General features: G+C 46.6%; 1 protein-coding gene across 3 annotated transcripts in view; it reads left to right on the top strand.

Moving 5' to 3' along the window:
• AHI1 (Abelson helper integration site 1) overlaps positions 1–26,689 on the top strand; it is a 129,220-nt gene that overhangs the window by 93,784 nt on the left and 8,747 nt on the right. For all 3 annotated transcript variants that reach the window (XM_084777565.1, XM_084777566.1, XM_084777564.1), the window contains 3 exons: positions 4,741–4,903; positions 8,619–8,716; positions 23,487–23,545. In XM_084777565.1, the coding sequence (XP_084633691.1) occupies positions 4,741–4,903; positions 8,619–8,716; positions 23,487–23,545 (320 nt within the window). The remainder of the gene's footprint in view (positions 1–4,740; positions 4,904–8,618; positions 8,717–23,486; positions 23,546–26,689) is intronic.

The following is a 26,689-nucleotide window of genomic DNA, read 5'->3' as shown; positions in this document are numbered from 1 at the left end:
CACAGAGAAGGTGGTAGAGCATGGGGCACAGAGAAGGTGGTAGAACACGGGGGCATACTTGGTTTAGGCTGGCAGATAAAATTCTCTGATGATTATGAAGCCAGCTGAAGGTCTGATTTAGGAGGATATAAGAGGATGTAACCTGGCTTGCAGAGTGTCTGAGGGCGTCATGAATATTGACTCTCAGTGGATTGCTGAACTTGACTGCTCAGTGTTCCTGCAAGGGTCACTGAGATTCAGTCCTTCAGGGACAGCTTTAGTAATGCTTAATTTCTTGGAATATATTACAAAGAATACTCTACGTACATATTATAATAAGTCTGCTAAGTTTTTAAAAATACAAAATAGTACCCAGTTGGTAGTGCTATTAAAACTGAAAATGTGGGCTGGAGAGATGGCTCCATGGTTAAGAGCACTGGGTGACCTCGCAGAGGACCTGAGTTCAGTTCCCAGCACCCACGTGGGAGCTCACAACTGTCTGTCACTCTAGTTCCAGGGGCTCTGACACTGTCCTTGGCCTTCACAAATACCAGACAAATGAGCATAGTACATAAGCATGCAAACAGGCAAAACACTCATTCACATATAATAGAAGAACAAGACTGAAAAATTTATGCATCAATAAGCAAAGCTAAAGCCCCAGTTGGAATTGTGCACAGCTAGAATACAGGGGTCCGGGAGGTTGAGACAACAGGAACGTGAGTTTAAGGCCAACGTGGGATCCATAGTAAAACCCTGTCTCAGAAAAACCTGTGGCTAGAGATGTAGCTCAGTGGTAGAACATATGCCAAGCACATATATGGCCCTGTGTTTGGTCCCCAGCACCACCCAGCCCTCCAAATCAGGGAGGAACGGGGAGAAAGAGTCAGGCAGAACACTTGAGCATCCTAACCCAGTGTAGTCCCACCGTTAGGGACACTGAGGCAGGAGGATCATTTGAGTCCATCTTGGGTAATGTAGTCAGACCTGGCCTCAACATAACAGACAAATAGAAACAAAAGCTGTTCGTGGCACTCACTCCAGATGTGTTTGACTTGGCTTTGAGAAAAAGAAGAAAGTCTGTTGGATTATCCAGTCCTCACTGAGGGTGGCACAGGAGGTACTCATACAGATGTTCTGTCTTCCAGTATAATACTCAATCAGTTGTATGCCACATTCAACGCTTTATTGTTAATAGACTACTGTTAGACATTTTTCCAAGTGTAGACTTAATATAAATTATTAAAGTACATTTAAGGTGTGTCAGGGAAAGCTGTGACATGAGATAGATTAGATATACAAATGCATTTTCCAGTTAATAATATTTCAGTTTCTAGGTCTATTAGGAGATAACACCAACAAAATTCAAAGACCATCCGATATAACAAAGAGGACTTTATGAAACATTTCATTTCCGAGATCTTTCATTACCAACATGAGCACACTAGCACACATCTTTATCTTTAAATGTTTGTTATAGAAAGGTTTCATAACTGCTTTTTTCAGCTCAAGAATGGAATTGTATTGCAGAAAGCAACATGCAGGCGACATGCATGCGCAATGCCATATGTAAGTAGTGGGGCACCAAGTGTCGTGTTACAGAAGACACACACTGAGGAGCCTCCAGACAGCCTGTTTATAGGGAGTCCCGCTGCAGCAAAAGGGGGCTCCAGATACTGCTGACTGCAGGCAAACCTCTTGCTGCGATTTTGCCTGCAGCTTTTTTTTTTTTTTTTTACAGTTTTGCTTCAACACACAGACAATGTAATCGTACAGATAGAGAGGTCAGGACTTATTCATGAGTACCGAATTCAACCAAAGAAGATAACCCTTAAACTATGACTATCAGGAGAGACTATGAGGCCGCATTTTAGATAGGCATGCATACCTGGATACCGTACTACCACCTTCTGAGCAACTCGTTTCTGTCGTGGACTTTGAGTATAAGGGTCATAGCGAAAGACCGGACTGCACTGCCAGAATGTAGGTGTGGGCATGGCAGGCACACCAGGTCCTCCTGTGCAGCCACTCTGCCTCAGTGTCAGTAATATCATAATGGCATGCAAGTAGCTGTTTTCTGATGGTCATAAGTGACCTCTGTAAAACAAAGGCTGCTCAACCCTCGGGGGGGGGGGGGTGTCACGACCCACAGGTTGAGAACCATTGCATTAGCAGCTGACATTTCATCAACCATTGCCCTCCTAGGGATGCTCAGTATGAAAAGGAATGAAATGTATTGTCTCTGCCACAGGAGGTAGCACTCTGACAGTGCAGAGACAGACCTCAGCTCTCTGGGGCTGCAGATAGATCCTTGGGAGGCATTATTCGTGTGTACTTCCAGGACAGTGTGGTGGCAAGGCGTTTATCTGGAGCCATGGAGTTGTGGAGCTGCTCTCCTCTGCGAGAGCTGCATACAAATACCACAGACTGGTGGCTTAGACAGTCAGCCTGGCTCTCCACAGTCCCAGAGGCTGGAAACCCAGCATCAAGCTGTTTGCAGTGTTGGTTTCTCCTGAGGCCTTTCTTCCTGGCAGGCAGTCGCTCTCTCGCTGTGGCCTCCTCACATAGCTTTTTGTCTGCGTGCCTGTGTGCTTCTGGCATCTCTTCCTCTCCTAAGCATAGTAAGTCTGTTGATCAGGATGACTTAGAAATGACATCCTTCAATTGTAATTGTCTCCTTAAAGGCTATCTGCATAGCCAGGCCTGGTGGCACTTAATTCCCACTCGGGGAAACAGAGGCAGTGGGTCACTATGAGTTCAAGGCCAGACTGCTCTATAAATTGAGCCCAGGACAGCCAAGGCTACACAGAGAATCCCTGTCTCAGAAAAAAAGCAGGGGAGGAATATCTGCAGATATATTCGCATTAGGCACTAGGGGCTCCACCCTCTCATGTTGAAGAGCATAGTAGGTCCTTAACTAGGAGTACGTAACAAGCCGTGAGGGATAGCAACCAGAACACTGGGTCGCAACCTGTGGGTCTCGGCCCTTGTGGATCACATAGCAGATATTTACATTAAGGTTCGTAACAGCAGCAAAGCCACAGTCATGAAGTATCATTGAACATAACTTTATGTTTGGGGTCACCTCAGCATGAAGAACTGCATTCAAGGGTTTCAGCGTGGGGAAGGGTGGGGACCACTGAACCAATAGCATAGAATCTGATGTGCCTCGTCTGGATCCTAAGGAAGTATCCAGGAATAGGTGGATAGCTAGCATAGTGGGCAGGCTTATGCTAGGCCTGTGGAACCCTGTCTCTCAAGAGAGTCTTTAGTCAATGGACCCTTGTGGCGATTTTAGTGCAAGCTTTAATTTATTGGTTTTATGAACTCTGTATTATGAGTGATCCACCGATGACATAAACCTGATGTGAGGCTTCCTACATGACAGACATGCCTAAGACTGAGTTCCCTGCTCGCCTTTGGAAGAACTACAGCGATCTGAGGCTCACACAAATAAGCATGCTGACCTCGCGCCGCCACTGTCCTCTACTGACTGACTACTGTCGTTAGCTTCCCCGCCTTTGGCTGCCACTCATAATGCTGGGCTTCACCATATTGGACTACTTGGAGTTCCTCTTTCCTGAACTCAACATGCTGTAGGATTTGGCTGAGACACACACACACGCTCTACCTAGCTAATTCCTAAGTACTCTCTCCTCTCTACAAAGCCTAAATAAAGAGCCTCGTCTAGAAACAGTGCTGTTTAGCACCGCCATTGCTGCACATCAGGGTTCAAACAGCTGTCAAAGAATCCATCAACCTAGTCGCAAAGGGCTGTAACGGTATGCTTTCATTGCACAGTTATGTCGCCTGTACGTGGTGAAGCCCTGTTTCCATGAAGAAATGGGAGAGAAATCATACTCACGGGCATGCGTAGTATCAGCCCCCTCCCCGCTTTCTATAGTGTACCGGATCTGAGATGGACCGAGCCCCCCCCCCCACTTTCTATAGTGTACTGGATCTGAGATGGACCAAGCTCTCCTTTGAAATATTATAAAGAAGTTTTAACCATCTGTGCCACTCTGCAGCATCATTTTTGACTTGTGTCTTTTTAAAAAGAAAAGCAAATACAATACACTGTACAGTGTTATAAGACCTAGGAGAGGACTCTCACAGAGAGACCTTTCCTCCTAATTTGTGTCTAGCAAAGATCAGCTTTTGAAGGTAAGTCAGAAGAGTTAGGTTGTTGGCATAAACGTATCAAACAGTTTTTCAAGAAAAGTTTCTAAAAAAGAGACTTCAGTAAAGTTGGTGATGGTAACAGAATTAGATGATCAAGTGTCCATTGGGCTTTCTTATTTTGAAAAACTGATAAACTGGCGTGTTTTTGTTTTTGTTTTTTGTTTTCTTTCAGATGCATCTGCTTAGCACAGAGAATGGGACGTAAAGGTGTCCCACAAAGCACTTCTAAGAAAGGGAATAGTGTGTGAGGCTTGGGGTTTTTTGGGTTTTTTTTTTCCTTTTCTTTTCTTTTTTAATTTGCTACAAAGTAATTTACTTTAAAACTTTAACATCTGGTATTTTGAAGCTAATCTTTGTGTGTTGAATGTTCTTAACCATTTCTCAATCCCACAGTCTTTTATCTTGCTCCTCCTGCTGTGTTCCCACCACCCCTGATCCTATTAGCCACCCTTGAGGCAGCCTCAGACTTACCAAAGTCCTGCCTTGGTTTCAGCTGTTGTTCTGCAAGAGGAAGTGAGTGTTGGGGCTTTCTCTGTGGCAGGTTGTGATAAAGCTGTGGCGCTCTTATCTCTCTCTTAGGTAGTGGCTCTCTATGACTACACAGCGAGCAGATCAGATGAACTAACCATCCATCGCGGAGACATTATCCGAGTGTTTTTCAAAGATAATGAAGACTGGTGGTACGGCAGCTTGGGAAAGGGACAGGAAGGTTTTTTTCCTGCTAATCATGTGGCTAGTGAAAGTAAGTGCTCTCTTCCTGGTACGCTAAGATGATATAACTGAGCCCAAGACTTGAGCATTTGCTGCCCTTTAACATAGTGTCTGTCCAGCACTGTTTACCAGTTTGAAACACTTTTCATTCTCACGACAGAAACGCTGAAAAGATGAGGCCCTGGTATGCCAGACAGCTGCTCAGCTCTGAGAGTGGGATGTCTGCGACGGCCCTTGTCATCACTGGGGACCCTCCAGCGGCTGCTTCCTCCAGCTGCTTCTCATCACCACCCCACCACACCCCACACCCCCACACCCCCACACCCCACACCCCCACTCACACCCACCCCCACACCCCCATACCCCACACCCCTATACCCCACACCCCACACCCCCACACCCCACACCCCTACACCCCACACCCCACACCCCACACCCCTACACCCCACACCCCCATACCCCACACCCCCACACCCCCACTCACACCCACCCCCACACCCCCATACCCCACACCCCACACCCCCACACCCCACACCCCTACACCCCACACCCCCACACCCCACACCCCTACACCCCACACCCCTACACCCCACACCCCCATACCCCACACCCCCACACCCCCACTCACACACACCCCCATACCCCACACCCCTACACCCCACACCCCACACCCCTACACCCCACACCCACACCCCCCTACACCCCACACCCCTACACCCCCACTCACACCCACCCCCACACCCCACACCCCACACCCCACACCCCACACCCCACACCCCCACTCACACCCACCCCTACACCCCACACCCCACACCCCTACACCCCACACCCCCACACCCCTACACCCCACACCCCCACTCACACCCACACCCCACACCCCGGCTTCACACACTTCTGTCCGCTCTTCTCCCACCACAGTGACTCTAGCATCTTAAGACCCTCCAATCCCTAGGCTCCCGGGCTCCCTGTTTGTGTACCTCAGCCCTGGCCATGTCCCTGCTGACACAGGTGAAGGGGCTGATTCAATCTCAGGTTCACTAAGTGAAAAGAAAGGAGAGCAGATTCCTCGTGAGGCCCGTAGTTTTACTGTGAAGCTTTGAAAGATGAAAACAGGGCTAACACAGAAAGGCTGAGCTTGAAGTAACTGTCTTGAGAGGGGCACACGGCCTTGCTTCCCCAGAAATGTGTCCCCTGGCAGCTGGCCTGGTGGCATGCTAGGAGAGCCAGCACTCTAGGACAGGACCAAGAGCGCTTGCCCTTTAAAGTAAGGACACTGAGCTGCCATCAGCTAAGCTTCCTTACACAGACACTGATGTGGTGCTTTAAAATGATTTAAAATGAAGTAGGAGACACTGAATATGTATTGTTTTTTGTTTCTGCAAAGAATTATTTATTTCTAATAGTTGATTTTCATGCTAACCTTTGAAACTCCATTTAAACCAAATTATGACTGAACAAAAATACTATTACTTCCTGTTTTAGGTTCTGAATTTTGAGAGTAAAAGGATATTTTTCAAAAATTAAAAGGAGAAAGAGTGTCTTCCTGGATTACCGCGCTAGGCTACAACTAGATGAAGTGACTTCTCTTTAATGTGTTCCCCCCCCCCCCCCCCCCCCCCCCCCCCGCCTTCCCAGAGCTGCAGCCGGCGTCCTTCTGTAGCTCCCGGCCTCAGCTTGGCTGTTACCTCAGCAAACTGTGCCCCTTAAAAGTTCCAAGGATTGCAAAAATTGCCCACTTCTCTCTCCTGCAACACACTTGCTAGTTTCCTGTTGTCCCTGGCTTGCTCATCCTCTGAGGAACAACTAATAGCTTGTAAAGGCTCCTACAGGCATGTTCTTTGGCTTCAAGAAAATGCGCAGTGGGGAAAGCTTAAGGCAGCGTGGAGGGAAGCTGTTAGGACAAGGCAGCTCCCACACACTCAACACCTGACTGCCGGAAACACCCACAGGGCCCTCAGCCTTGCCTCGAGCCAGCTCAGGGGAGGGCAGGCTGCTCCTCAGTCACGGTGGCTGCCTGATAACTGGGACTATTAGCAAAGTCTGCGATTTGACAAAGAATTAGAGCTTGTCCCTCCCAGATAGCAGTGGAAACAGTAGCAGATATGCTCTTACTTGACAATGTGAAAAGATCACACATCTCCCACAGCACGTTCTGCAGAAATAAACCCATAGGCTTGCCCTCCGAGAGGCCACAGATGTTGGCTCTGCAGTGGGTGAAAATCTAAGAAAACATTTTCCTTCTCTGGTAACTCGACACCTCCTGCCATGGTGGTGGATGCTTTGTTCAGAATTGATCTCTTGCTTCAAGTCAGGAGCACCCTGCAATTGCCACTTCTTACTGCGCCCTCGAATAATTAATGCCTTCTTTCTCCATGCTTGTTGTGAGGGCCTTGTGTAGGTGAAAGCAAACAGGAGGGAAACCTCAGGATCTGAGAGCATAACAGCTGAATCTCACACTCCAGCAGGCTCTGTTCTTTCCTTTTTATCCTACTTGTTGTCTGACTTTAACAAAAATTCAACTGCCGACTTACGCATTAGCAGGGAGCGTGAGTGTCAGCAGCATATACTGTTCTAAGTATAGCCGGGGAGTTGTGCTTGGTCTTCATCTGAGGCCACATGTGCAGAGCGAATGGAAGGGAGTTAAATGTGAACAGCATCGACCCACTGTTCAGCAGAACAGCCAAATAACAGAGGCCCGTGCTCTCCTGGTGCACAGTAGTGTGGCTCTGCTGCGAGTTACTGGACAGACAGCAGGTGGTTTCTCTTACTCACACCCAACACCCTTTTCTCTACAATGTAAAGAAACCTAAGAGTAATTCCAGCCCATACCCATGTCCACTAATACCTTAGAATCTTAATTGCACACTTTCAATTAAATACATCTCTGGAATTCCTCAATTCCAAATTATTCCTAATTAAAATAGATTTTTCATTTCAGCCCTTGAGGATTCCCACATGGCTTTTTCCGCACACACGCTCTGTGTAGACCTAGTAGCTCCGTAAGGTATCATCCCAGATGAAAGCAGCTACAACCCTCAGTCCATGCGTTGTATCTCCCTTCTAGCCCCAGGCCTACTGTTCTTCAGAGCTTGATGCTCCACCAGGGCTCTCATCCCCACATCACTTTACCTGCATCAGCAGCTGCCTTTCCAGTGATGCCGCCTGAAGGGGCTTGACTGCCTCCAGGCCAGTGGTTGTCAACATGCGGATCTTGTCCCCTTTGGGGGTCGCCTGAGACCATTGGAAAACACAGATTGTACATTGTGATTCACAACCACAGCAAAATTAGTTATGAAATAGCAAAATAATTTTAATGGTTTGGGGGCACCACAATGTGAGGATCTGTATTAAAGGGTGCAGCATTGGGACGGTGGAGAAGCCTACTCTAGGCAGACAGGAGCTCCTTGAGAGCAGCGCGTGCTGCTTCCCAACAGCCGGCCCTGCACACAGCAGGCCCCTGCTAACTGGAATGAGAGAGACCCCAATGCACGTCGGCGCCCGTGTAACCACACAGTGCCTGGCCAGTGCCCTCTGCAGCTGTGCTGTCTTTGTGGTTAAAGCGCTCCAGTCGTGACTGATGGTCAGACGGCAAACTACCTTAACCAGTAGGTGCCGCATCACCTGCTGCCACAACAGAGACCTGAGTGTGACCTCCTCCCATTTAGTCATCTGCTCTCCATTGTAGCTTGTTCTCAGGTGGAAGGGTGCTCCTGGGTTGAAGTAAATGAATCCTTTTTTCATTCCAGCCCTGTATCGAGACTCGCCTCCAGAGGTAAAGGAGCGATCCCCTCCTTTAACCCCCAAGGAGAAAACTAAAACAGAGAAGCTCTCGGCTTCTCAAAAGGTACGCACTGTCGGGAACGTGCTCGGTCTCCGTGAGTTTTGCTGTGTCTCAATCTGTATGAAATATCCCTTTAATTTTCATGCTTATGGTCTTCCATTGTTTACATTGTTACTTCCTTTGATTTGGGCACCAATGAGAAATATATAAAGCAGACATTACAGCCATTTTCCAGATAAGGAAACGGAGGAAGCTCAGAGTGGATAAAGTCCTACACCCCCAGGTCTCTGCCTGTGATGCACACAGCCCGGCAGTGGGGCTGTGACTGTGGGCGTGCCGCTGTCCACGCTGCCCTTGCATCTAGCTAGAAGGTACACAGTGATGCTAGAGTCCACAGAACAAATACGTTCTAGCTCTCAGACCGTTCCTTTCACCTGACAGTAATTGAAGACATTCCCAGCTGCTGTCAGGCAGACAAAAGCCATTGCCTTTGAAGGTCTGTGCCAGCAGCAATAGCAGTCAGTGTCTTTCTGGTAGGAGTCCCTGTGGGTGTTGCTTACTAGACTGTTCATTATGTGACATTAGCTCTTTCCTTAGGCTGAGAAGCCTCATTAATTCTTGACTATAAAATCGTGTATATTCTTTAAACAAATATATAGCTTGCGTATATCATTATAATGTCATGGTAAACGGTTTTGGCATTGAGTATGTATCAGCCATTCAACAAGTAGTTACTTAGCTGTTCTTGTTGGACGTTCCTCAGCCCCACATGAAGCTGCAGTAACAAGGCACTGACCCCCAGGGCTCTGCCAGCCGGGGTAGGCCTTGGGAGCAGGTGCTTTCAACAGACTCTTGGAACCAGAATGGAAATAATGTGCATGTTGCATTGGGAACACCTGGGGACAGAACCGTCCATTCTGTCCTGGGAAAGCCAGGAATAGTTCCCAAGGACCTGAAGATCCTAGGATTTAAAAAGCAGCGCTGTGTGAAGTTAGGACAAAACATCCCCAAAGAGGGCGAACTTGAGTACGGTATGCGTGTTCTGACCCTGTCTGGGGATCTGCCTGTGATGCGCGCAGCCCGGAAGTGGAGCTGTGACTGTAGGTGTGCTGCTAGTGCATTCCGTGAACTTGCTGAGGCTTTATCCTCCAGACAAGGGTTCCCATGGAGGAGGTGACACAGGAAATGACATACAGAGATTTTCATGGTCAAAAGGTAATCACAGTGTTAGCACAGATGGTTAAAATAGAGGCAGCTAAAACCCAGCAGAGGAGCATTAGTTAGGGATACATGGAAATGAGATACAAAAGACGGCAGTAGAGGAGGCGGGAGGGAGGGAGGGCGAGGGCACCAGGCCTTTCGTTGGTTCAGTTAACTAGTGACATTAGAACAGTTCGGAGGTTGCCGGATTATTATACAGCTGTATAGTGGCAGTATATGAAGTCGGTCAGCTAGGAAGATTAGAGAGCATCCAGGTGAGGCAAGGTGGGCAGACCGAGCTGCGTGGCTCGGGGGGGTGGGATGTTAGACTTCGCTGCTGCTGTCTTCGGTGGCCCCAGGTAGGAGTATTCAAAGTAGAGCTCCAAAGCCGGTCGAAGAGGAATTAGTGTAGTTAGTGCGCTGTGCTGGAAAGTGGGATTTGTGCTGAGGGCGGTGGCCCTGAGTGAGGTCAGTGGAGTGAGAAGAGAAGGAAGCCAAAGGCAGGACACAGAGAACACTAATGATGGCACTCAAAGACTAGAATAGAAGCACCAGAATAAGAGACCTGGAAGCTGAAGGTGCAGCAAAGAGCACATCTAGGCATGTCCAGCTGTGACATTGTGACACTACCTTGCCGTTCACAAAGTTCCTGCTACAAGCCATGCAGCTGGGTTACAAAAAGAAAAGAAAAAAATCACAAACATACATGCACACACACTCACAAATCTCTCGTGTTCTAATTAAGTTTACAGTGTTAGGTTGGAACACCCTCGTAGCTGTCCTTGGACGATTGGCTGCAGGCTGCAGGCTGCAGGTTACATAGCTGCTAGCCAAGCAGTTGGACTATCTGAGCGTTTGGTAGTCAAGACACCCTGATAGCTTTACACCAGGATCAAAGTGACAAGCAAGCGGAAGCCATTCTCCAGGTTTCACCTCAAAGAATGGAGGAATGGAGGGGGAGCAAGCAACTACAGGAGAAAGGCCAGACACCCAGTTACGTTCCACGTACTGAAGAGACACAAACTGACACGCAAAATCGGGATGCAGTAGATTGTGGAACACATGGGAGAGTTTGTTTTATTGTAGAAAAACAAAATGATGCCTGAGTCTTGGCATAGACCAGTGCTTCTCAACTAGTAGGACTTTGCCTCTCAGGAGACATTTGGCAGTGTCTAGAGATTTGTATGGTTATGTCATCTAGAGGAGGGTGTGGGGTGCTGCTGGCTTCTCCACAGTGCTCACACTCATCACCTTCCTCCTGTGGCACAACACAGAGGCATGACTAGCAAGAATGCCAACATAGTCCAGCTTAGAGCAGCATCCCTTCCAGTGGAGGGGGATAACTTGAGAAAGTCGAGGCAGGAAGTAAGGAGTGAGAGGTTTCCGCAGGACACACCAGCCTGGAGAGCATGGCGAAGCAAGAGAAGGCTGACAGACATAGAGAGCCAGCTTCTCCGCGAAGTTACAGCAAGCTTCAACTCTGCTGTTCAACATCAGACTTGGGCAGGTGGCAAATGTCTGTCTAGTTCAGGGCAGTGTGCAGTGCTTACATAACAAGCAGATCTCACCGTGTGGAGACTGGGAAGTCCACACACGATCAAGGTGCTGTGGCTGTGGTGTCTGTTGAGACACAGAAGCCTCTCTCGTGTTCTGAGAAAGCACAAACCCCATTTGGGACGGTTCTCTCCTCATCACCAGCCATCTCCAAGAGCCCTTGTGCTGAGGCATAGAAACTCAGCACGGTAACTGAAAAGGCGCGGGACACCGACTCAAGACAGTACCATGCTGAGTTTCCTGGGTAACCTGATGCAGGGGAGACATAGTGTTAGCGCGGGGCAGTAAGAAGGCTCTTGGTTTAGTATGAAATGCAAGGAAAGATCAAGCCTTTCCGGCGTCCCCAGCTTTCACCGTCCTGACCATCGAAACAAAGGCCATGTGACTTCTCCATGGCTCTGTGTCAGCCGGAGGAGGTAATAGGAGTTTCCTATACTTTACTGCTCCTCGGAAACTGGCCTTGCCCTTCCTCAGCCTGATGTGCCTGTGCTCCTGAGACCACTTACTTAAGAGAGCTGTCACAGAGAGAGAGAGAGAGAGAGCGTTGTCACTGCCTGCACCCCTCTTTTTCTTAGGTGGACGCACTACACTGCGGCCTTAGGTTAGACTGTAGTTGATTTTCCTGTTTTGCTCTGCAAACCTTTACACTCATCTCCCAGCGTAGTAGGTTCTTCAGATGTCTAGCTTAGCTCTTCAAGGCTGTTTCAGGCTCAGCTCACTACCCAAACCCTAATTCTAGTAGACCCCAAGAAGACATAACAATATGCATATAACTGAAGTAGCTCGGCCAAGGACGGAGTTCTTGCTTGTGGAACACTTGCCTACTAGCATGCACAGAGCCTTGAACTGAGCCCCTGCAGAACCGGGATGGCTAACAACACTAATCCTTAAAGCAGAACGGCACAAGGCAAGGATCCATTGGGGCCAGAAGATAGGGTGTCCCCACAGAGAGGGCCGAGCTCAGGGCAGGCTGGAAAGTTGAAGTGACCTGTCGCCTATGCATCCGTGTGTTACACCAGAGTCCACAGATAGCAGGGATCTGACTCAGGTAGAGTGCTTGCCCAGCTATACACACACACACACACACACACACACACACGCACGCACGCACGCACGCACGCACGCACGCACACTTCTCTGAGGAATTGTTGTATGTGTGTTAGACAGCATGATGATTCCTGGAGGGAGAGAGTATGTGAAATGACTGTGCTAGTGTAAAAAGAAGTCCCTGATAAACATAATGTCGCCCCAGGCACTAAAATGTTGTCCATACTCTGAGTCCTGAGGCTGACGGCCAACCTTGAGAAATGCAAAGCTGAGTTTGCATTGCACCTGGTTAGTTGTATTTCTTAGGTTGTTCTTTGTCAAAATGCATGTGGTTTGATTTTTACCACGATTCTGCCTTATAAACATACCATAAAAATGCATCAGAGATCTAATTTCACTTGCAAGCCTTTCCTTATCATCATATATAAGATAAGCCTTTTAAAGAGCGTGAGATTATTAGGCTCTGTGGGCGGTCTCAGTTCGTAGCTCTGTGGAGCTGGTGCCAGGAATGCCGCGGCTGGGACTCTAGCTCACGGGTGAACAAATCAATCAAGAGCCATAGAGTTGAAAGATGACACTCAGATGGCACTGCTGGCTATGGGTGTGGCCTTCAGACTCTCAAGCCAAGCCCTCCATCCTCTGCCACCTCGCTATATAGTCAGTTGTAATAGACAGGCCTCCACAGCCAGGCGTGTGTCGCAGTGGATATTTTTACATCCCTATTTAATGATTGTTTCACTGTGATTTCTTCACGTGGAATTTATAAGAATTGTAGTGTGTGTGTGTGTGTGTGTGTGTGTGTGTGTGTGTGTGTGTGTGTTAGTGTGTTAGTTTGGGTTTTGTTTCTGTTTCAAGACACTGGCCTCACTATTGTCCAGGCTGGCCATGACCTGCTGTGTTGAAGGAGTCTCTCACCTCAACCTCAGAAGTGCACTCAGCTTTATCCTCTGTACTTCTAAAGGGGGGGGGGGGGGGAGAAAAGAAGCCTCAGTAGCTGTCCTTTTTAAATTTACTTTTGTTCAAACTATACAACAAAGAGCAAAAGTATGCCTTTCAGTGGCTGGCAGCTGCGCGTCCTCCCAGTTCTTCCCACTGACACACCTGCTCCTTGTGCCAGGTTCCCTCCAGAGCACCTGGCACACAGGGACGGCGGTGGCTGGCAGCAGCATTAGTTGCCTGTGTGGAGATGGATGTTTTCCTCCAGGTTCATCTAGGGCTTCGGTACCAAGATGTGGTCCCAATTCATATCTGATAAAAGGGAGGGAGGGAGGGAGAAATGTTGGCGCTATCAGAGAGTAAAGAAACCTGACAGCTTTGAAAAAAATCATTCTAACAACTTGGTCTTACTTTTCATTTGTGTTTTACTCTTGTTAATTAGTTACACTCTAAAAGTGCTATATTCCTATATTTTATAAAATTTACCAAATAAAAATAATATAGGATAAAAAATACGTCTTGTACACTTGTAATCCTGTTGGTGCTAAGTTTTCCGTGTCCATATGAGTGTTCTCTGCCTGTGAGCAGGCATGACTTCATTCCTGTCGGTTGATCTTAGTGAAATTAGGATGATACTTAATGTTCTTTTTAAGGCCATTTTAGACTATTATCTTATGGGGTTCGTTGATGTTATTTCTGGTAAATGCTCAGTTTTGTTTTCCTTTTTAAAATTTAAAAAACAGTACTTAATATTGACAAGTACCATTCACCTCTAAGTAGCTCAGCATTGACTCTGCAGATGTGTTTTTGCATACACAGAAATGCTCAATTATTTCTGAAAATACAGCAAATCTTTGTGATGCTTTGAGTATGGTAAAAGCTCATTAAACAAATAATCACTACCCTCGCTCTTCCAAAATAATTCTAAAATATACATTGTAGCTCATCTTCATAGAAAAAAAATGTGCTTTGATTATTTTCAGTGTTTTCCTGGCATGTAGAGTCAGTAAGAGCAAGCTGGTGTAATTAAGAACAGCAAGTTCCTAAGCCAGTGAACAGTCTGTACATCATATGTAGATATTATATGTTACATATAATAACATATATAAAATATTCAGTATCATCTGATTTTATGTATAGCCCAAAGTAAGAACAGAGAACCCTAATGCATCAGATAATTCTATGATAGTTATTCTTAGACACACATACACACACAGAGTTTTAGTTTAATGCTACTGATTCCTGTCACCCTCTCATAAACACTTTAGGTACTTAAAAAACAGGATGCCTTCAGTTTTCATTTGTATCTCTTAGTCTTAGAGAAGCTTACAATTGTGCTACATTACATTATTTTCAAATATCACTTTATATAGGAAAAAAACTGGGTCCTGCACTGAGGTGAATCAGAATTATTCTTAACCATAAGAATAATACGATTTTATTTTTATGTCAGATACCCAACAAAGATACTTTTGCAGTGGTAATTGATATGGTATCCAAATATATAGAATTCAGGAACTCTAAATTATTGAAAGTACAGTTATAAGCTGAGCGCAGTGGCACACACCTGTAATCCCAGCACTCAGGAAGGCAAAGGCGAGCCGATCAGTGTGAATTTGAGGCCAGCCTGGTCTACAAAGTGAGTCCAGGACAGCCAGTGCTACACAGAGAAACCTTGTCTTGAAAAACCTAAAAAGAGAGAGAAAGAGAGAAAAGAAAATACAGTTATAATTATTGTCTCCTTCCTGTTGCTAAAGAATAATATTTTTTTTTCACTTTAGTAATTCTGAGAGAGGAAATGTAGTGATGTGTTGCTATAGAATTTGCTTTAACGTTTCAGAAGTGTTTTATCTCTTATCTAGAAAGAACTGTCTTAATATATAATAGGCAATTCGTAAACTTGAGCTGATATTTTTGCCTTATAGTTTAAAAAATATCTAGTTATTGAGTTTCATGAAGAACTGAATGCATCCCGGACTGATGTTTTTCTTAATGTCACCATGACTTGTTACAGTAACTTAACAACTACTGTAACGAAAATGTGTGGACGCCATGTTAGAAAACATGTGCTAGTCTGTAAATAGCACCTCTCCTAGAGCAAATGCATGAAACACGGATGATGTGACGGGAGAGCCAGGGCAGACCGGTGCCCCTCAGACTCCACCCTCCCAGCACTACACAGCAGATGCAACCCCACAGCCTCAGAGATGGAGGCACGTGGGCAAAGGCGGCCAGGAGCTCTTGCTGTCTCCAGTACCAGAGCTGGGTCTGCACCTCGGCCCCCACCATGTGGCAGCACGTTTGCCTCCCCTCTTCTCTCTGTGTGAGCATTCCAGAATCCTCTGGCCGCCACAGGATGAGGCCTGTGTGCTGCAGCCTATCTTCAGATTGTCTAGGGAGCTCGGGAATAAAGAATCTGTGAGATAGTCCCTCCCTAGTCTGACCCCAAAATTAGGTTAGAAAACATTCCCTAATGTCTGCCTAATTCCATTAGTTACATTTTTTTTAAAGGGAAAGCAGGCTATCTAGATGAGTCCTGATAATCTGTGACCATATGATGAGGGAGGAGGTCCCCTTCTGTCACAGGTATGGAGGAGGGGAATAGGGCGAAAGAGGGAGGGAGGGGGGAACGGGAAGATACAAGTGAGGGGAAAGCAATCAGGATATAATCTGGCTAAATTATTTTTTTAATTAAATTAAATTTTTTAAAAGGTATGTGAGTTGTTTTCCCATTTAGCAACTCACTCGTAAGTTGAGCCTGAACTCTCACATTCCATTTCATTGTGTTGACTTTCCATTAGAAGCCAGGTTATAGAAGAGCATAGATTCCCAGTGATAATTCTGTGATTTTTCTAAGGACACACAAATCAGTATTTTAGGACATTTATCCCAGTTCTTCTCAGAGTATATCATGGGCTGTGGACTGTTTTCTGCATGTGAAAAACCCATTGATTGCTCTGAGGTGAGGAGTCTAGAGTAAGGCACATGGCCCAGGGCTGTCTGGCAGGAGAGCACAGGGCTGATCTCTCCCAGGGTAATCTGAATATCAGTAACATTTCTCTGAAAACCTGTTAGAGATCTACAGTATGAGAGATGTGCTTGCCAGAACTCCGCGCCAGTCATCCTGTCAGAAATGTCCCTCAGATAGTGGCGGGAACGATGGTAATCAGCCTCACTGGCTCTGACGTGAGAAGCTGCATGACCTTTCCTGGAAGGTCGCTGACACCCTAACCCTGCTGCCCTCCCGCATGGCACGGCCCCATCTTCTGCACTGTTGGCCTGTCCGGCTGATGATGCGTCATTTTAGGGATGTGCCTAGTCAGGGGTCGGGTTGCTTTTATTGTTGTTGTTTTCCCTTTTAACTCACAAGCCACCAGACCTGGCATCGTCACATTTAGTGCCTGTCGCCTACTGCGTGGTTCCTGTTCTTCAGGAATTGGTGCTGGTCTCAGGAAAAACCATGAGAAATTAACTATGCACTAGTGCTGTAGTCATTACTTAGCAGTCACGGTCATGTGATCAGTGGTAGTACTAATTTTAACAATCTTGGTTGGTTGGTTTCCTTTTTTGTTTGTTTGGAGGAGGAGGAGTTTTGGGAAACTTAAAAGAGAATAGACCTTTTCTTATTTAAGGATATCTTTTTATTATTCAGGTGAATCATGGAATAAAATGTCTTTCTCAACATACTGGAACAAATTTGCTCTAATCACTCTTTGACGTGACCATTTGGCACTGAGGAACTCTCTTTGTTTACCCTGTTGTTTCCCTGTTACTTAGGTCTACGCAGCCTGCACCTACTTGCTACTGTATCTCACAGCAGAGGATTTCCTTATAGTCCATGTGACTTGATTTGGGGAGAATTATTCCTTCATAACGGGAGATTAGGAAATGAGGAAGTAGAAGGCTCAAATAACCCTACAGATTTTAGGAACTGTAAAAAAAAAAATGGGGGTCAGAGGGCAAGATGGCTGGGCAAGATGACTCAGCTGGTAAAGGCAACTGCTACCAAGCCTGGTCACCTGAGCTCAGTCCCTGGGATCCACATAGTCGGAGGAGGGGACTGATTCCTGCAGCGTGTGCCTCGACCTCCACACTCACTCTGTGATACGCATGCCTCCTCACAAGTGCATGCACATTTGCACACACAGTGATTAATTGGTACACTTTTTTAATGGACACTTTCTACCTTCTGGCTCACCTACAAGCTGTTTCTGCTCCTCCCAAGCCAGGTCACTTGAGCCACAGGAAGTCAGCGCACACCATTAGCTTGCGGTGTGGTGCCAGCTGCATGAACAGTGGAGTCTGTAACTGTCTCAGCAGTCTCCAGCCCTAGAGTAAAGCACGTGTCCTTTTTGCCACTTCTGTTCTGTGATTAGTCAGTGTCTTTAATTACCGTCACGTTTAGTGTCAGGCTGTGGTTACCTGCCTCCGTGTCCGTGAGGCCCGCTATCTTGTCAACTGTTTGTTGCATTTGGTTCCCTAACACCTAGTCAAAGCAAACAGCACCCACATTTCTCAAGCTGCTACTCTGGTACTCCAAGCATCCCTGACCTGAATCCCTCAAGTCTTCATTCTAGGTTTCTCTGTATTTCTGTAATTTCACCCTTTCTGCAGCTGTTTTGAGAGCTCAGCGTTTCCTCTTGTGGAAAACTCTTCTTCAAGCTTTGAGCGTTTTCTGTTCCTCAGCCCTCCCCGCCTGCCTGCATTCCCCCCCCCCCCATCCCAGCCTCACTGCTCAGCAGCTTTGCCACCTTCCTTATTTGTTTAACACTTGTAAGAATGCCTATTGTTGTTGTTGGTTTTCCCAGACACTGTGCTAGAGTGGAGTCTGGTTGGTGGTGGCCAATAAATCAGAAATCATCCCTGCGTCATTGCCTAAAGAATGAAAGTGACATTAGTCATAAAGTCAAAACTTAAACATAATAAAGGATAGTGACAGGAAAGTGCGGGGTCATTTGTGAAAACTAGAAGGTTCTGAGTGGGAGAGCGGGAGAGCGGGAGAGTGCCTTTGAGACATTAGCCAGCCTGTGAAGAGCCAGCCAGCATGGCCCAGCGCAGCGTCACCGTGGGTGGGAGCGTGAGGGAGAGGAGAAAACACTGCCCTCAAATACATAAGCAAAGTCTTGGAAGCCTTTGTACGGCACATCAGGGAGTCACAGTGTGTGGAGCAGGAGGCGACATGATTGCATGGCTACCTCAGGAATCATAGTGTGTGGAGCAGGCGGCGACATGATTGCATGGCTACCTCAGGAATCACAGTGTGTGGAGCAGGAGGCGACATGATTGCGTGGCTACCTCAGGAGTCACAGTGTGTGGAGCAGGAGGCGACATGATTGCATGGTTACCTCAGGAGTCACAGTCTGTGGAGCAGGAGGCGACATGATTGCATGGTTACCTCAGGAGTCACAGTGTGGAGCAGGAGGCGACATGATTGCATGGCTACCTCAGGAGTCACAGTCTGTGGAGCAGGAGGTGACATGATTGCATGGCTACCTCAGGAGTCACAGTGTGTGGAGCAGGAGGCGACATGATTGCATGGTTACCTCAGGAGTCATAGTGTGTGGAGCAGGAGGCGACATGATTGCATGGTTACCTCAGGAGTCACAGTGTGTGGAGCAGGAGGCGACATGATTGCATGGTTACCTCAGGAGTCACAGTGTGTGGAGCAGGAGGTGACATGATTGCATGGCTACCTCAGGAGTCACAGTGTGGAGCAGGAGGCGACATGATTGCATGGCTACCTCAGGAGTCACAGTGTATGGAGCAGGAGGCGACATGATTGCATGGTTACCTCAGGAGTCACAGTGTGTGGAGCAGGAGGCGACATGATTGCATGGTTACCTCAGGAGTCACAGTGTGTGGAGCAGGAGGTGACATGATTGCATGGCTACCTCAGGAGTCACAGTGTGGAGCAGGAGGCGACATGATTGCATGGCTACCTCAGGAGTCACAGTGTATGGAGCAGGAGGCGACATGATTGCATGGCTACCTCAGGGGTTTTTTTTGCTGGATGTGCAGCTCAGTGGTAAAGCATGTGCTTAGCTTGGAGCCCTTGGCTTGATCCCCAGCAACACCAGAAAAAAGTAAGGAAAGAAAGAAACACCATTTGAAGGCAGAGGTGGGAGGGGACTGAGTGGTGCAGCGTGGACTTACCCTGTGTGTGAACGTAGCTGGGAGACAAGTCAGCAGAGGAGACAGGTCCACTGTCTCTGATCTGCTTTACAGCTTTTTGTTCAAGTCCATAGATGGAAGTACAGTCTTAGAGCCCTGCCCAGTTGTTTGTTTGTTTGTTTGTTTGTGTAAGAGAGAAGAATAGCAAAGAAGGCATAAGATCCCTACCCACTCCTGGCCTGCTGAGTTCCTTGTCCTTAGGACCATCTGATAGACACAGAGTGAGAGCCCTTCATGTGGCGGCTGGCTTCAAATGTGACTCCCGTGTACCTTTTAGACATTCTAATTTTGCAAAAAAAGCGGGGTGATGGCTTGATATGATTGGGAACTCTGTGCCAAGCCCAAACAAACCACAATTAACTTAAAAAAAAAAAAAACTCAGAAGCTCTCAAAATCCAACATCTTAACACAACAATCCAAAGTTATAGTAATTTGTCATGTGCTAAAGAATGACACTAAGAAAATGCTGTGTGTGTTTCTTTTTATTCCATAGTGAAAATGTGTTCTGTAAGTACAAAAATATCGTGTGTATATGGTAAAAACACTGAAATAACACAGTCATCTCAGATCTGACCTGTGTTCAGGCAGCGTTTGCTGGCACTGTGTGGCTAATGGCATACACAGTGCAAAGTGTGTACGCTGTGGGGTTGACACCAAGGTTGCTTGGTGGAGGTGCATGGTATAGCACAAGCAAGTGCTGACAGAAGTACCTCAGACTCAGTACCCATGTAGTGACATGGTTGTGACCTACGGTTTAAGTCAGTGGGAGCCACACTGGTGGCAGAGTGTGCCAGGCCATACACACCTAGTTTTTACCCAGAATGATTCTACTCCTACATGTTTGCATTTGAGGCTTCAAACACAATTGTACCGAAAATTAACTTTCCTGTCAAGTCAGTTTTAGGAAACTTGGTGTAGCCCTCTAGCTGTGCCTGTGTTTTTTGACACTCTGGGTCTCCATTTCCTCATCTGGAGAAATAAGAACGTGGCATGCGAGAGCCTCTCTGCTTATGCTGAGCCCCCCTCCTTCCTTTCATAGTTAATAGGAACCCCAAGAGAGGTTAAGTGGCTTATTAGGGCCACACACTGTTAATAACAGAACCAAGAATTTAACATCAAACCCTCATTGGCATCTAAGTACTAAAAGAAAAGAAAAAAAAAGTCCACAAAGTAGAGACAAACTTTGGAAAGGTGAATGTATCAGTGGGCGCATAACAGCATGTAAACTAAAGTTATCCTACCTCACCTGTCTGCCTTATCTGATGCCGGTGTGCTACTAACAGCACACGCTGATTGAACATCGTGTGATTTCACATTCATTCCTCACGTTTTTAGAAGTATCTATGCCGGTGAGTTATTTGCATGGCCCGTTTCTCCTTTACAAAGCTGTTTGTCAGTTATTTCCTTGTTGGTAACTCCCCAGAATCAGTGGTGCCATTTCAAGTCGCTCCGTGTGTCCTTCCTTTCATGTTCAAGCCTCATTGCATCCTACATTGGAAGTCATCCCAAAGATGCTGTGAGGGTTGGGAAAGCAGGCACCTCTAGAGTCTGGTCCTCCCACTCCTCATCCGCTTTGCTCATCCTCTCTTCATCCCCTCCTCTCCAAATCAAGGGTGTCCGTGAAGAGGAAACGAAGTCACAAAACCACTGAGAGGTGTGTGTGGAAAGGAGGGGGAGGAGGGCGTCATGCTCCTCGGCCTTGTTGATGGTGGGGGGCACATACGGGCTGAGCGCATCCAGCCTTGGGGCTTCTGTTTAAAGATAGCGTGAAACCTCTCACAGAGACAACTCCTTCTTCCCCTCCTACTGCCTCCATGAGTCACTACCCACATGATGTGCCGCGCCCGGGACCGAGGAATGAGTGAGTACAGGTGCTTAGAGTGCAGCATTGGTCCTGATGAAGTGCGTGTTCTCACAGATAAGTGTGCAAACATTGTAGTGTGGGCTCCCTCCTAATTTAAGAGTTACAGGATTTGAACATAGCCCAAGCCACTTTGCATCGTGAGTTCTGTAAGAACACAACGGGGACACAGCATGGACAATATTTAACCTGGTTTTTTTTTTTTTTATCTTTTTACTAAATTTGTTTTTGACTTTCACACACACACACAATGCACTCTGATCACTATCTCCCTTTCTCTATTAATGTACTGCAGACAACCTTTCTGAGGTGTCCCAGCACCCGGTTCTCATGAGCAGACTCTATTATTAGCATGACTCCCAAGACTTGCACAGGGCAGTACTGGCTGAAAAGGGAGAGTCAGTTGATTTCTGTCCTCGGCTCCAGAGGACAGGTGCACCCCGAGGAGAATTCAGGTTGTGGGCTGCATGTTTGCTTCTCTCACTAAGTCCAGTCATTCAAATTTATTTATTTATTTATTTTTATTTATTTATTTTGGCAAAATGTTGGCTTCCCTTGGGCAAAGAGGTAGAAATAATACTTAAACCTTGTGAAGAATTTTAAAAATTCAAACCTCCCACTTAGTCTGACTGACGTGTTTGGAGCTTACATGCTCATCAGCGCTGAGGAAGCTTTCTCACTGAGTCTGGCCCTGATGCTCCTTGCTGCTTGTTCTGCTCTTGGCTAAGGACAGGCAAGGGATTCAGCAATGTGAACTAGTCTTAGAGTTTGAAATTGACTGTGGGTATTTATTTTTTTCTCAGTATATTTTAACTGAGTCTTATCAGCTGTAGTGGTTAAAAAAAAAACAGAAACCAGGTGCTTTTAGTTGTTGTGTTGTGGGGTCACTTGCTACAGCGCCCACCTTTCACCCTGGTCTTGTTGTTCTTTAACCCTCATCTTAAACGTTTGATGTAAAGCAACTTGATAGTAAATACATGACCATAGTCAAGCGAAGCAGCTGAATCAGGCCTTACAGTGAGCACAGCGATGCTTCTTCAGAGACACTGGGTGCCGAGGCGCAGGCCTGCAGTCCTGCAGAGTCTGACTGACGGGGAGTGTAGAGGCCGAGTGAGTGAGCCGCAGAGCGGAGGGGCTGGGAGAGCAGCAGTTCCCAAACACGGTGGAGAGAAAAGCTGGCTTCCTTTTCTTTCATTCTGGTTTTTTACTCTGTTTTCTGAGTGACTTTAATTTAAATAATTGTGTAGATCTCTTTCATCTGTACATAATTCAGCAATTTATTGCCTTATTTTGGATGCAATGGATCTTTTCTGTAACATCTATTATCTCTAAAAACCACTTTCAGTCTGTTTTATGGCAGCACTGTGTTGATGTATAAAGCGCTGTTACATTAAACACCATTTCCTCACTATGCTTTGGGTTGGAGCTAATACTCCAAATTCTAAAGGAAGTGTCTAGCATTTAGAATATAAGTTGGTACCTCCGAAAGTATGTCTTCAATCTTTTTCTCAAGGGTGCCACTAATAAAGCAAAATTACTGAACAAATTTGTAACAGATTTACAGTGTTCAGAGTCAGAATCTTGCATTCAGCACAGTTGAGCCTCACAATAAAATCTGGATGCACTGACAAGAATAGAGAGAAAAGCAGTGATGAGAAAGAGATACGTGTGGAGCTTCAGCAGCCGACCACGGCACTGAGTGACTTAACCCAACAGCCAGCCTCTCCCTTTGATTTCCTTTGGTTTTTTCCCTGTTTTTATTGATGATGATAATGATGGTTTTGTTTGTTTGTAGGGTTTGGGGGTTTTGGTTTTGGTTTTGGTTCTTTGATGCCAGCATCCGAAAGCTAACCTTGTTTATGAAGGTGTACACCGTGTGGTGGGCTAGCTCCTGGCTTTCCATAGGAGTGAGTGTGTTTCCTGGATAGAGATGCACGTTCAAGACGGGCGTAGACATTCGCGTCCTGTCTTCACGCAGAAAGCTGGCGGGCTCTGTGTGGGCGCTGACCACGTGCTCCCCTTCCGTGTTTGACTGACTGTTTGGTTTTCTCTCCTCCTTCACAGCAGTCGCTCAATAAGGATGGGTCCCCGGATTCCCAACTGGGCTCACAGTCTGTAGCGCAGTAAGTAGCTGCTTCTTTTGGATAATTTGAGATGATAAATAACTTTGTTCTGTTCTTATCCCTTTTTCATAGCACAAATGTGTTAAAGCCCAGAGAAATAATGTTACATAAAACAGCAACACACTAAACAGCAGGAGGCTTCTTTTTTTTTTTTTATTACTTTGAGTAATGTTTTGAAATAACATTAACTAGATTCAAGTGAATGGTTAAGTAAAACTAAATTATGAGGCTAAATTCCCTGAGGCTTTACAGGGAAAATAGCCGGTTCCCGGGATGCCATCAGCGTGTGTACTCCGTATCGTATACATGGTACAGCACCCATGAGCAGCACCGGCATCTGTTAGCTCCTCCCATCTCCCACACACATGTGCACACAGACCTTCCCTGCTGAGCTTCCTGCAGACATATTACATAAAGTTAAGATATGCTACATGCTTTCAAAGCTTGAAAAATAATCACTTTTTTACTTCAGAAATCCTTACTCAGATGACAGGAATTACCAGATAAAACCAGGTGACATGACACAAGACGTTTACTCCCCAGATAAGTGCTGTGTAGTTTTAAATAGACTTTAAAAGTCAAGTAATCGGGAAGACACCTTATAATTCTTTCCACAACTCCTCTGTTTAGCCAGGTGCTCATGCCATATTGTTAGTTTGAAAGAAAACTCAAGCCCAGTATGGTGGCGCACACCTTTAATCCCAGCACTCGGGAGGCAGAGGCAAGTGGATTGCTGTGAGTTCAAGGCCAGCCTGGTCTACAAAGCAAGTCCAGGACAGCCAAGGCTACACAGAGAGACCCTGTCCTGTAAAATGAGAAAATAAAAGAAAGAAAGTAAACTCCAGGGCGGTCCCACTGTAGAGCTCAGTGGCTGGGTAGCAGCACAGGAAAGGAGGAAGCCAGCTTGGGGTTCAGCACACACAGGAGACCAGCAGCCACATGCTAGGGAGCCAGGAAAGTAAGGCAGCCCAGCGTGTGAGGGAAGCTGCTTTGAAACAGATAACAAGAAGAAAAGGAGAAGTTACCCTTTCCTTCAGAAAGGCGGGCAGCCTTGCAGGTCTGCTCGGCTGCGGCCGGGGATTCTGTGAAGGGGAGGGCTTCTTAGTCCACCTGGCTTTCTTTTTTCAATCTTTATTTTAACATGCATTGGTGTTTGGCCCTCAAGTGTGTCTGTGTGAGGGTGTCAGATCTTAGGGTTACAGACAGTGGTGAGCTGCCGTGTGGGTGCTGGCGATAGAACCCAGGGCCTGTAGAAGAACAGCCAGTGCTCTTAACCACTGAGCCGTCTCGCCAGCCCCTCCCCCGCCTCTTTAGTGGGGCTTAAGGCGAGCTCCCCCCCCCCCTTCCCACTTGCTGCTCCCTAGCCAGATGGTTCACGGAAACAACTGGAAATGAGGTGTGTGCAGACAGGAGAGTCTGTTCTCTTGATCAGGGCTAGTTCTCTCTCAACAGTCATTTATCGCTGCCCTAACAGTGTGTGTGTGTGTGTTGTGAGCATATTTGCCCAAATCATCACTTTTGATTCTCAAAATGTCTCCAAGAAAGAGACAATCCGATGTTCTTCCTGCCAGTGGAGAAATGAGGTCTAGGCAGGCAGCGGCTTAGAACTGCAGTCTGTTCTTGTGTCCTCCCTTCGCCTGGTCCTGGGTATCTACGCACAGGCCTCGCATGCTTTAATTTCTATCTGATGAACAATTTTCAGTTCGTTGAAATTTTACATAATACTACAGTTAATAATAAAATTACTGGGAGCTGGGTGTGGCGACACACACCTTTAATCCCAGCAGAGGCAGGCAGTTCGCTGTGAGTTTGAGGCAGAGCCTGGTACACAAAGCGAGTCCAGGACAGTCAAGGCTAACATGGAGAAACTCCATCTTGAAAAACCAAAAAATAAAAATAAAAAATAAAAAATGAAAAAAATCACTGATGCCTAAGGGCTTTTCTTCTTAAATTTAGAACTGTTTACTAAGCAGAAATGAAAGGGCACATTCCATATTCTCCAGAGTGAATAGCTTTTCGGGTGAAGCCTAGGCCCACATGCACCCTCCAGCTAAAGTGTAGCGGAGGCTAGACACGGCAGTACGTGCCTGGAACCCCAGTGCCGGTGAGGTGCCCAGGGACCAGCCTTGGAGCTTGCCGGCCAGCCAGTCCAGCCCAACTGTGAGCACCAGGTAAAGGACAGTCTATCTCCAATAAGATGGACAGTGTTCCCGAGGATGACACCCGTCCTAGTCAGGATGACTACTGCTGTGATGAAACACCATGACCAGAAGCAAGCTGGGGGGGAAGGGGTTCATTCGGCTCACATTCCACATCACAGTTCACCATCGAAGGAAGTCAGGGCAGGAACTCAAACAGGGCAGGAACCTGAAGGCAGGAGCTGATGCAGAGGCCATGGAGGGTGCTGCTTACTGGCTTGTTTGCCTTCTTATAGAACCCAAGACCACCAGCCCAGGGATGGCCCCTGCTCCATCAATCACTAATTGAGAGGATTCCCTGCAGGCTTGACCACACCTCCATCTTACAGAAGCATTTCCTTAACTGAGGCTCCCTCCTCCCAAATGACTCTAGCTTATGTCTAGTTGACATAAAGCTATGCAGCATACCGCCTTTGGGTTTCACACACACCCATAAGTGCACACATACCAACACACACACCTATAAGTGCACATACACCAACACACACACACCCATAAGTGCACACACACCAACATCCACACATACCTATACAAGTAAACATTCACACATATACATGCGTATGTTTAGATAGGTCTGGTTTTGTGTATACATACATATACTTGATAAACTGTAAATAACATACAAATTTCAGATTTTTTTAAAGATTTATTTATTTATTATTATGTATACAGTGCTCTGCCTGCATGTACACCTGCATGCCAGAAGGCAGCAGATCTCATTATAGATGGTTGTGAGCCACCATGTGGTTGCTGGGAATTGAACTCAGGACCTTTGGAAGAGCAGTCGGTGCTCTTAACCTCTGAGCCATCTCTCCAGCCACCCAAATTTCAGATCTTAAGAAAGGTAGACTCCATGAGCCATTAGCACATTTAAGGAATTTCTCTTTCTTTTTACAGTAGCTCCCTTCTGTTTCTCCTTTCTCAGCTGCTGTCCCTCGATAACCGT

Source organism: Acomys minous (genome assembly GCF_964271855.1).
Source record: "Acomys minous genome assembly, chromosome: 3".
NCBI lineage: Eukaryota > Metazoa > Chordata > Mammalia > Rodentia > Muridae > Acomys > Acomys minous.
The sequence above is the reverse complement of the archived record's forward strand: the minus strand, read 5'-3'. Positions and strand labels throughout refer to the sequence as shown.